General features: G+C 31.9%; 1 protein-coding gene across 1 annotated transcript; it reads left to right on the forward strand.

The window, feature by feature from the left end:
• Positions 1-802: 802 nt before the first annotated feature.
• LOC125854476 (uncharacterized) lies at positions 803-12037 on the forward strand. The gene is made up of 16 exons (XM_049534031.1): positions 803-1232; positions 7213-7286; positions 7747-7868; positions 8092-8148; positions 8233-8352; positions 8459-8584; positions 9011-9152; positions 9490-9660; positions 9757-9912; positions 9999-10105; positions 10205-10295; positions 10432-10573; positions 10662-10818; positions 10979-11095; positions 11277-11403; positions 11754-12037. Exons 1-16 carry the CDS (start codon positions 1166-1168, stop codon positions 11988-11990), a joined length of 2013 nt encoding a protein of 670 aa, XP_049389988.1. The 5' UTR covers positions 803-1165; the 3' UTR covers positions 11991-12037.
• Positions 12038-12477: the final 440 nt, after the last annotated feature.

Here is a 12477-nt window from a genome sequence, read left to right on the forward strand (position 1 = left end):
TCAAACAATCCTAATATCACCTCTTAATTAAGATAACTATAGAAATTAGATAGATAATTTGAGGCGGGAGTAATAATATTAACAACCACAGAGGGAAAATTGTATAAAATAACAACCTATTAATTCAAATTAAATGTTATAATTACAGTTTCATTTAATTCTAACATGTAGCAAATACTTGCTATTCGCGTCTCTTCCTAGAATTCTCACTTGCCACTCTCCCTGATCTCGTTCACCACTCTCCCTCGCATCTCTCACTTTTATACAAACACAAATATATAAATTGCGTTTGTATTTGTATAAAACGAGAGAAAATTGTATATACAAATACAAATACATATATTTTTGTCCTATACACTTATAATTATACAAACACAGATCTTCCCCTACTAGTTCTCTTTTGCTTTTCTCTCTTTCTTGCTTTATACAAACACAAATTATACAAATTACAATGTATAATTTGTGTTGTATAAAGCGAGAGAGATATTTGATATAGAAATATTTTATTTCGATTCAATTGTATACAAATACAAATTTTATGCATATATACAAACACAATCATTGATACATATACATAGTAATTACATATATATCATTATATAACCGATATACATATACAATCGATACGCTTTTATACAAATGAAATGCCTACCTACAATTTATACAAATCTGATGCTCTATAGCAAACATAAAATTTACTATAGAGCACAATTATTCCATGGCATGCTTGCTATACCTAAAATTCACTAAAAATGAAACTACGAATCCCAATTCCCAAATGAAAGAGGTACTCGTATGGGCCCGTCCACTTTGAAGTTCAAGCAGTAACAGTAACCAACTCCAAAACTCTCGTTCAATATCGCCTTGTACCGAAAAAAGTTCCAAACCCATATAATATATGATTTTATTTGGTTAAATCATGTGTTCAAGAACAAACAAATTTCCGATAAATCAAAGACGCGTACTATCTTTATAATTTTTTATTTTTTTTGGAGAAATAAAATATAATTGAATTTTACCAACAACGGAAACACGATGCTTCAGGCATAAGTTGGTCGATGTGAGGGCGGCAATTGAGCAGATTGATTGACGGCAGAAGCGGTGTGAAACGGCGGAAGTTGGTGGCGCGTGGTTGAACGGGGAAAGTGCATATACAGTTACACAAATGGGTAATGGGCGTCGCTTCAAACGCATGATTAAATGCTTATTATGCGCGTGCGCTGGACAAACAGGTAACACGTCTAACTACTACTGGCAATTGATATTCACACGTGTCCCAAAATATTAGGAGATGCTTATTACATTTGTCTAGCTAGTGGCCCCAGTTACTAGAGATATTTATACGTGCTTTTTTTATTTTGAAAAAAATAATTGGGGGTGGGAATCAAAACCTAAGGAAAAAATAGTCAATCAACTAAACTATAAAGATTTTTTATTTATACCATGTTTAGTTAAGTTTTTGGGATACATAAATATTTATTTTATAAACAAAATATTTTACTTTGGAGAATAGAAGTGTTTAACCAAGTTTTTGTTGATAACATGAATAGTGGTGGGATGATTGAGGTCACTCTATAATTAATTAGGATGAAAGAAAAATCCGTTGAGAGCGCCATGTCTAAAATTGGGTCCTTATTGCGCAAATTAAATTTAATCAAGCCTCAATGCAGCTATATTGGTAAAACAAAAACTATTACTCTAGTAAAGATAAAGTATTTCTTTAAATTAATTAAACATATACAAAGTAATAAGAATGTATGTTTTTTTTTAAAAAATATATGAAGTTCAAGTATTTTATCTGAACTTTCATATGACTGAATTTTAATTATTTTCACTTGAAGTATATGCATATATATCTCAAGTTAAATATTTAGGGCATGTTTGGCATTACTGCTAAAAACTGCTTATTTTCATAAGCATTTTTTTAAAATAGCTTTTCAGAAAAGTGCTTTGAAAAAAAAAGCAATTTGTGTTTGGCTGATTCATTTGAAAAATGTTTCTTCTAACTAAATTGTGCTTGACTAATCTTTTTAAAAAAGTGCTTTTGAGAGTCAAATTACTATTAAGGGCAAGTATTAATGTACTTTTAATATTATGGTGATTTTATAGAGAGAAACTAGTTTAAACGTCTATTACAAAAAGTTAAATTAAATTTTTATTAAAATAAAATGTTCATATTCAAATTTTCAATCAATATTATACATTTTTTGATGGGTAGAAATCTTTAATTGTTATGTTTTTTTTCCTAATCTTACAAAAATATTGTTGTTGCCTTTTTCTTGTTTTCTAATTTTGTAAAGTAATAAATAAAATAAAATAAAATTTGTTATATAGAAATAAAATTATTAAATGGAACTTAACCAAACATATGATATATGTTAATTAAGTAATAAGATATATATATATATATATATATATAATTTTTTGCTTCTGCTTCCTTCTGTTTTTTTTAAGAAGCGGAAATTTTTAACTTCTTCTCAATAACAAGAAAACTGCTTCTGCTTCTATTTAAAAACACTTTTATAGTTTTGTGAAACATCTACTTTTTTAAAAAAAAATATTTTTTTCTCAAAATAAATGCTTCTGGCTCCCAACAGCAATGTCAAACAAGCTCTTACTCACTGTGGATATATATTTCTATGAATTGTCCCCAAATAGCGTATTTGTGCACTTTGACCCGATGAAAATGGGAAATGGCATATCTTAGCCCAAATAAGGCCCATGAGCAATAACTCATTAGGCCAGCCGAAGTTTAGTCCATTGAAGAAAAGTTTGGCCCATCCTACTTGTATGGATCGACCCGCCTTGAGTGAGAAAACAAGGGAGTAATATAATAGGTGAACTTTCACATATAGCCACTCAAAAATAGCCTAATTACTCTCCATAACTATAGTTTGATAATTACAATTCGTAGGTACATGTTATATGGAGGAGAGAGGCGAGCGAGACTGGGTGAGAGAGGAGAGAGGCGAGAGAGAGGGGGCAAAGAGTGGGAGAAAGGTGAATTGTATATATATATATAGGTTAGATAATTGTATATTATACATATGTATTTGTATATATGGCAAGCGAGATTGGGAGAGGGTGGAGAGAGGCGAGCGAGAAAGGGCAGAGAGTGGGAGAGAGGTGAATTGTATATGTATAAAGGTTAGATAATTGTATATTATACATATGCATTTGTATATATGGCAAGTGAGATTGGGAGAGGGAGGAGAGAGGCGAGCGAGAGAGGGCAGAGAGTGGGAGAGAGGTGAATTGTATATGTATAAAGGTTAGATAATTGTATATTATACATATGTATTTATATATTCTGGCGAATTATACATATACAAACGTGGCAAATTATACAAACTCGAAGTCAACCCGCTTAATTAATGTATAATGTTAGTTGTGAGTGATAATTATAGCAAACTATAACTATGATGAGTAATTAAGTAGTATAAGTTTGCTTAACCGCGTAATTTTCCCAATATAATAAGTCTTCCTAATTAAATCAGTTACAACTTTATTCAACTTACAAGTATATTAACGGGAAACTTATGTAAATATACACTTTCACCCATCTAATTTAATTTAGTTTATTAATACAGTTTAAGTATACATTATTTATACACTTCAATTCTATATGTTGTGTGTATAAGCATATATATATATATATATATATATATATATATATATATATATATATATATTACCTTAAAAGCATGAACTCCTAAATTAAATGTTAAATTACTATAATACCCCTAATTAAAAATACTTAATTTATTTTATTTATTAATTTAATTATTTGTATTATATTAAAAGTAGATACCCTTTTATATTAAAGAGTTGTGACTTTTCCAAGGGGTTGTGACTTTTTTGATGGGTTTTGACATTTTCGATGAGTTGTGACTTTTCGGAAGAGTTGTGATTTTTTCAAAGGGTTGTGACTTTTTTGACGGGTTTTGACATTTTCTATGAGTTGAGACTTTTCTGAAGGGTTGTGATTTTTTCAAAGGGTTGTGACTTTTCCAAAGGGTTGTGCCTTTTCCGATGAGTTGTGACTTTTGCAAAAGGTTGTAACTTTTGCAAAAGGTTGTGACTTTTCCGATGAGCAATGACTTTTTAGAAAGGTTGTAACTTTTCTGATAAGGCACAATTAACATTTATTCATACTACTATTTGTTAGCTATAAATAGTGGGTCTTCCTCTCACTTTTAAACTAAGATTTTTTAAAGTTTTCTACTCTTCTTCTTCTTAAATAATCTCTGGGTTATTTGCAACAGTGATTAAGTTCAAAGTTCAACAAAATTCGAGGTACCACATAAGAAAGAGTTGGAGAACAAATTGTAGCAAATCATTCATAAATTCACCCTCGTATTTTTTCTTACGATTTTCATGAGTTAATAGTGACGAAAAGTTATGGGAAAGACAATAAAAATAAACAAATATGAAAATAGTCACATTATTTGGGTAAGATATTTGTTCTTTGTTTTTTTTTAATTATTGTTTTACCCTCCAATGAAGGAGTTTCTTTCTAATTTTGCTAAAAGAACGGGCATCAAAGTAGTCTATTGAATCATTAGTTTTGATGTTAATTCCACTATTTCAAAAATATATTTTCACTTTTACTTATAATAATATGATAATATAGTCATGATAATAATTATTTTTAATAGATATGTAAGTAAAAATGAACGGAGAAAGTAAAGTGGTGGTGACAAGAGATTTTAATCAAATGGAACACTATAGTGAATATAACATGATCATATATTTTCGTCTTCCTTCTTCATTGGTTATGTATCGTTCCATATATTTTTTTTAATATTTATATTGAGTATGAAATTTTTTAAGTATGAATTTCCTGTTATTTTGTGTTCATTTTAATTTGAGAAAATGATATGTCACAAGATACACTCCTTGCTAGCTTTATAAAATAGATAAGAATATAGTGATTGATCATAAAATAATCTTAAATCAAATTAAATATTCTATAAACAATACTTTAAATTTTATTCATCTATTAATTTTTATTATTTAAAAAGTTTAATATTTTATATCACGATAGAGCTTCTATAAGATACTAGATACTTTCATTAGACAACAAGTAAAAGATAGATTGTGTATAAAGATAAAATATTGTAATATTTATGGTAATCCTTATTAGTGTCATGCACATACTAAATTTAAAGTATGAATATTTAAGAGAAAAAATATACTTAAATGGTGTCCATAATTTATGTTCATAACCTCAAGAGGAAAGACTATTGGTGACATTTTTTGTATTGATATTTTTTTAAAATTTTGTTGGTTAGATTTGCTTACAAAATTTAGTAAAGTAAAAAATAATACTACTAAAGAAATGTCACTTTCTCCTCATATTTAAACTTTGAATATATTTTGAAATGTTTCAATTATATTTGGTCGTTTTGATATCAAAATACAAGTAATTCTATGACAGTTTGTGTTAATCATTGAAAAGCACTTGTCCTATGTTCTTTAAACTATAATTATTTACTAAAAAAAATTAATTTCGTATACTATATATACATATACACGTGCAACACACATGCTGTGAAACTAGTGTGTGTGTGTATATATATATATATATATATATATATATTTTGTAAATTAGATGCTACGAAGGTATTGAAATGTAATTTTCCCTATGCTAAAAGTTAGGATCCCTAATAGTAATACTTTCTCTTTCTCAAATTATCTATCGTGATTTCTAATGATAATTATTTTAAATTATTTTTCATTTTAGAAGTTCAAAATAAAATTAGTAAATATTTTTGTCCATATTTTATCCGTAATAGTAATTATTTTTCGAGACTACAAATATCTTAATAGAATAAATGTTGAATGACGATAGGTTTATCATAACACATATATGAGAGTAAAATAGTAAAAAGAAAAATCTTCCTTGTTAATATTTTCATAAGGAACATATAAAAAGAGAAACACTACAAATAAAGTAATAACAGAAATGTCGGTAAAAAATAAAATAACAATGCTCATTAAAGAAATCACATTATACGTTGCTTTGTGTCCGCGACTTTGCTACAGCAACATTTCTATATTTATGGTCTTTACTCTTTATTAGCTTCAAATTAATATGATAATTGAGTATTATAAAAAAAAGGTTAAATTAAATACTCGATTTTCATCAAGTCCACAAATTTCTTTCCCATTAACCCATTTTTATTCTTCTCACATCTCAACCATCAAATGAATATTTCACAAACATCAAGTTAAATGTTACATAACAAAGATAGCTTAAAACCAGATAAATTATTAAAAATGAATGTAAATCTTACATTAAAAAATAAATAAAAATGTCAATCTTACATTAAATAAAAGTCGTTTGAAAATATTTCGACACTTTTTTCATGAATCAATTTGGGCTACATATCAACCCAATTTTGATGGAATGAAATGAACTGAGATAAAAAATGAACAGATCAATAATCCGTTCAAACTTAATCGGATTATGTTTTCATGGGCTAGTTCCATTTTTTATTTTTTATTTTTGGTTTCCAATCTGGTGTCCGGTACCCACATTGGAGCTCAATTAAATTCAGATTCACGCGAAAAAGTCTCACATGGATAAAGAGCTCCCTAACAAAAATGTCCGGGACTGATTACTTGATTTTACCACCACTACTTACATGCATTCATGATTACTTGATTTCTTCAACTGGGCGTCTTTACTTCCAAGGTATTTCTAATTTTACCAAACGATAGTGGCGCAATAGCAAAAGTGGAAGTGGATTATTAAAGCTAAAGCCAGGAAAATAAAAGATTTTTCTTTCCCTGTACTTAAAGTTAAGTCTAATTACAAAATTAGAGATTGTTATATATGTGTGCTATAGCTATTGATGTAGTTTGTATATCTCTACTCCTACAACCAACATAACTACAAATTGGTTAGTAATACATGGAGAACAAGTTTCTTCTTAACATGTGACCTATATAGGTCACGCCTCGAACTCGTGATCTATATAGGTTAACTTTTACTATTGTTCTAAGGCTCTCCTTCCTAATTTTACAGTACTATCAAATGTATTTTAAACATTTTTTACATTTGTATACATAACTTTAGTCGAAAGTAATGAGTTTAGTTGAACCCTTGGAACTTGCCCTGGATCCGCCTTGCAAATATGTACTTGGATAAACTGCACCATAATGAGCCAATATGACATTGTTTTTCCTTGTTTTTGTATTTTATAGGAGCTTGTTGTCATAGTGGAGGCCCTGGAACAATGTCTCCAATTGGAGTGAGATTGTACATTCAAGACCGCCATGTAAGGAACAAAGAACATTTGGAATATCTATATATTTGTTTTCTTTGGGTGTGTTTGGTATGAAGGGAAATACTTTCCTTCCATACCAAACACACGTTTAATTATTGCTTGAATTAGCAAAGTTGTTGCATTGTTTTTGTCTTGCTAGCAAGCATTAAACTATGTTTCTTTCCAAGTATTTTCAGAAGAAAAAAGAACACACACAACGAAATTTGAAAATGATATCTTAGTTAACAGGCGCGTTCCTCGTGCTTCATTTTAAGGATTAAATTTTGATCTTTGTACTGCTATTTACATCCCGTGTGTATCAGTTACTGCATCTCATTCCGTTTTATTATGTGCTATGTAAAGATGAATAAGGATGTGAGCATGTTTGCACATTTTGAAAAGTAGATGGCGCTTACCTTTACGAAGTTTCCTCTACACAGATAAAGTTGTTACAACATTAACTTTTTTGCAGGTGATGATGGATAATGGCCTAGTACAAGTCACGTTATCAAATCCAGATGGAATTGTCACTGGAATACGCTATAATGACGTTGATAATCTACTTGAAGGCCTTAACGATGAATCTAATAGAGGGTAATTGGCTTCAATTTACATGTTTCTTGCATATTTCTTAGGTTGAGCTCATGAAAATGTAATTTGTGTGTACCTAAGTGCATAAAACAAGCTACCACATCTGAAACAAGTACATTAATTTTTTGGATTGTGAAGATAAGTGTTTTTTTTTTCAGTATATATGTATGCATGCTTTTCTTTATGATGCAGAACTGGTGACCTTAAGCTATGAATGTAATATCAGGTACTGGGACGTTGTCTGGAATTCTCCCGATGGTGGAAAAACTGGAGTATTTGAAGTGTATGGTTTTCTATATTACTTATTTACAATTGATCAAATCAAAATCTGGCTAATTTAAGCACAAAACATGACCAATTACTGTAGGATTAAGGGTACTAATTTCAAGGTTATAAAGGAAACAGATGATCAAGTAGAGATATCATTTTCGCGACCATGGGATCCCTCCCTCCAAGGCAAACTTGTTCCGCTGAATATTGACAAAAGGTTCTCTTTCCTAATTACTTCATATGGGGTAAAATGAGAATGTGCATACTGCTAATGTTGCATTACTGATATTGTTGTGATAATCAAACTAATGATGGTGTAACAGGTTTATTTTGCTCCGTGGCTGTTCTGGTTTCTACTCTTATGCCATTTATGAGCATGTTGGTTCACCTGAGTGGCCTGCTTTCAGCATCGGTGAAACCAGAATAGCATTCAAGCTCCGGAAAGATAAGTAAGAAGAATTTTTCCTCCTTTTCCTACCCTTATGCTTATGTAGTGGTTGGTAAGAACTAGTTGTATGTCATCACTCATCTGAGGTAAAAACACTAGGTGATTTCTTCTCATCTGGTCTAACCTTGGTGGTTGGTAGAGAAAGTTACCCGGTATCTATGTTGATGGGAGGTAGTAGGTAACCCGTGGAAGTAGTCTAGGCACGCGCAAGTTGGCGTGGATACCTCGATTATCAAGGAAAGAAAAAACTAGTTGTATGTTCAAAACCAAATGTCTGGTCTATAAACCTTGGATAAAAACCATTTTGGAAGAAATTATCAGTACAATTTCACTTAGTTAGAGGTCGATTATTCTTTGTCCATGTGTCAAATATTTATCATTTATTTAATCACAGATTCATGATAAGTTTGGTACTTTCACTGGATAGGTTTCATTATATGGCTGTGGCAGACAATAGGCAAAGATTCATGCCTCTACCAGATGACCGAATGCCTGCAAGATGCCAGCGCCTTGCCTATGCAGAAGCGGTCCTTCTGAATAATCCTGTGGAGCCAGAGTTAAGAGGAGAGGTAACTCTGGTTTTTCTGATTGTTCGGTTCCTTCAACTTTGCTAGAAAATGATATCCCACATAAGGATCTGGATACAGTTTCTTAAACCATACTTCTGACATCTCTGTGTTTATTACCAACCCGATTGATACTTGACAAAATAGCTGATCACTTGAGGAATATCGATTCATCAATCTGATGATGTTCCTCAATATAAATGACAGGTTAAAAAAAGTTTATTCATGAACCAGTTGAGAACTTCATAACAGTAACTCATATTGACTTGCATAGATCCTCAAGAATTGCTAGACAGCTATAGCAAAATGGTTAGTTCTTTGATTCATCCCGTGCACACAGGTCGATGACAAGTACCAATATTCATGTGATAATAAAGACAACAAGGTCCACGGCTGGATATCTATGGATCCACCTGTGGGATTCTGGCAAATCACTCCAAGTGATGAATTTCGATCCGGTGGACCTGTCAAACAAAACCTCACATCACATGTCGGTCCAACTACCTTAGCTGTAAGAGCTTTTTTCTAACTCATTACTTTTACCATGAACATTTTCAACAAGATGGATACATTTAGTCATTTAAAGCTGAAAGTGTGATATTCTCAGATGTTTCTAAGCTCTCATTACGCTGGGGATGATCTAACACCAAATTTTGCTCAAGGTGAAGCCTGGAAGAAAGTTTTTGGCCCCGTGTTTATATATCTCAATTCTGTTATGCCAGGGGAAGATCCTGTTACTCTATGGGATGATGCCAAGATACAGGTTTAGCAGTGAAAGGATTTGAAATTTACTCCATACTTGTGTGTGTGTTTTTGAATCCAAAGTTCTTATATCAGCTACTGATGCAGATGCAGCATGAAGTTCAAAGTTGGCCTTACAGTTTTCCAGTATCTGAGGATTTTCCATCAGCAGATCAAAGAGGCAGTGTTAGCGGTAAACTTTTGGTTCAAGACAAGTAAGGACATCATGATTTCCTCCTTGGATTTATATTAAACATTGTATTCAAGCTAAAAGTTACTATGATTTTCTAAAGTTTATAAACTACTTTTGATAGGTACATTAGTGATGATCATATACCCGCAAATGGCGCTTATGTCGGCCTTGCTCCGCCAGGAGAAGCTGGTTCCTGGCAAAAAGAATGCAAGGTCATTTTTGCTTACCTAATTACTCCTAAAATCTTCATATTAACTTGCATAAAGGAGGACTTACAGTATAGCTCTCCCGGATGATGATGATGATTGTACACCTTGGAAATTGAAGTCTTGATGTCTTCTGTTTCAGGACTACCAATTTTGGGCTAAATCAGACAACAATGGAAACTTCTCCATAAACAATATACGTCCCGGTGACTACAAACTTTATGCATGGGTACCTGGATACATTGGGGACTATCTATATGAGACTCCCATTTCCATAACTCCAGGTCTTGACACTATGTTTACTTCTCAATTCTACGCTATTCTTTAACCAAGCTCTCTGAATTTCATGGATTGTGTGGTACATGGAAACAGGTTGTAGTATTGATGTGGACGAAATCATATATCATCCTCCAAGAGATGGTCCCACATTATGGGAAATAGGCATTCCTGATCGTACTGCTGCTGAATTTTTTGTTCCTGAACCCAACCCGAAATTTATCAACAAGCTTTTCGTCAATCATCCTGACAGGTTATTAACATACCTTTATGTTTTGGCCTTAAATTTTGTTTCCTCTAGAGTTGAACTCCATTTAGTTAAAAATAAATTCCTTTATCTTTCACAAAAATTCATCACATCTGTCCAGTAAATATATGCATTGAGAATAGTGTCTTCGTTATTGTCTTTACAGGTTTAGGCAATATGGATTGTGGGATAGGTACTCCGAGCTATATCCAACGGATGATCTTGTGTATGTAACTGGAGAAAGTGATTATACCAAAGACTGGTTTTTCACTCAGGTTCCAAGGTAAGCAATTCAGCAATCTGATGAGTCGATAACTGAAATACTATGCTAAATTCCTCATTTTCACCTACATTTATCCAATCAGAAAACATCTTATGCATGAATAATGGTGAACTACATCGCCACATACTCTTCTCTCTTTTATAATTACCTGCTAATAAGTAATAAGGCATTTATTTTACAGGAGAAAAGAGGACGGCTCATATCAAGGAACGACATGGCAAATCAGATTTAAACTTGATTCAGTCAATCAAGGAGGAACGTATAAATTGCGCATTGCAATTGCATCTGCAACTTTAGCTGAAGTGCAGGTACACTTATCCCTATTGATGTCAACTTCTCTCCTATTTGGTTTGAATTATTTTACTCATATTAGTCAGACTTCTACAACCAGAATTAGTCCTTGATTAGTGTATAAAATTCACTTTTGGCTAATACTTAACTTTAGGCCAAGTGAAACTGCGCTATTTGTACTCATAGTCCCTCCGTCTAGGAAGACTTTTGAATATTGTGATTTTGAAGTAAATATTTGTATGACATACCAAAATGTCCTTGATCACATTGCATAATTTGTAGTCAATTATCTAATACTTTCTGAATGATTGAAAACAGAATCAGAACTCAAACCAGAAAGCCCCTTATTATATTCTTGCACTTGCAGGTTCGGGTGAATAATCCAAGCACAAATAGACCTGTATTTTCAACCGGATTGATTGGAAGAGACAATTCAATTGCTAGACATGGAATTCACGGATTATATTGGCTATACAATATAGACATACAGGGAAATTTGTTAGTACAAGGGGACAACACCATGTACTTAGGCCAACCAAGAAACCAAAGTCCTTTCCAGGGGATTATGTATGACTATATTCGTCTCGAAGCTCCACCAAACTAAGCAGTGTTTCAGATTTCCCTTTCTTATACAGAGCTCAAGTAATTCTAATTCTATGTAAATAAGATAGTAACTGTTAATTGTTTGATTTGTATTACCAGTTTTGCATTAACTTCTGGTTTGTGAAGCAATAAAATTCTGCGTTTCGTTCAGATGTAAACTGTTCCAATTACTGATGCGATCAACGATTGGGATTTAGCTCAGTGTTATACTGTTATTATACATATTGTACCATTTGTGCTACACCTTAAAGTATTTGAAGTCTATGGTAACTTTAACATAATAACTGAATTGATAATGTATAATTCGATAAATTTCTTGACGATTGGGATTTAGCTCAGTGTAACTTTAACATAATAACTGGATTGATAATGTATAATTCGATAAATTTCTTGATATGAACCTTAACTGACCCTCTAGATATCCCATGTCTTGAACAAATCATAGTTCATAAACAGGTATGATGTGCTCTGATATCAGGTAAAGATAT

Source organism: Solanum stenotomum, chromosome 2 (assembly GCF_019186545.1).
Source record: "Solanum stenotomum isolate F172 chromosome 2, ASM1918654v1, whole genome shotgun sequence".
NCBI lineage: Eukaryota > Viridiplantae > Streptophyta > Magnoliopsida > Solanales > Solanaceae > Solanum > Solanum stenotomum.

Coding starts and splice junctions, on each gene's coding strand:
- LOC125854476 (XM_049534031.1), top strand. CDS start 1,166: ATGGGTAATGGGCGTCGCTTCAAACGCATGATTAAATGCTTATTATGC. Junction 1,233..7,212: donor CGCGTGCGCTGGACAAACAG/GTAACACGTCTA, acceptor TGTATTTTATAG/GAGCTTGTTGTCATAGTGGA. Junction 11,096..11,276: donor TTTTTCACTCAGGTTCCAAG/GTAAGCAATTCA, acceptor TTTATTTTACAG/GAGAAAAGAGGACGGCTCAT.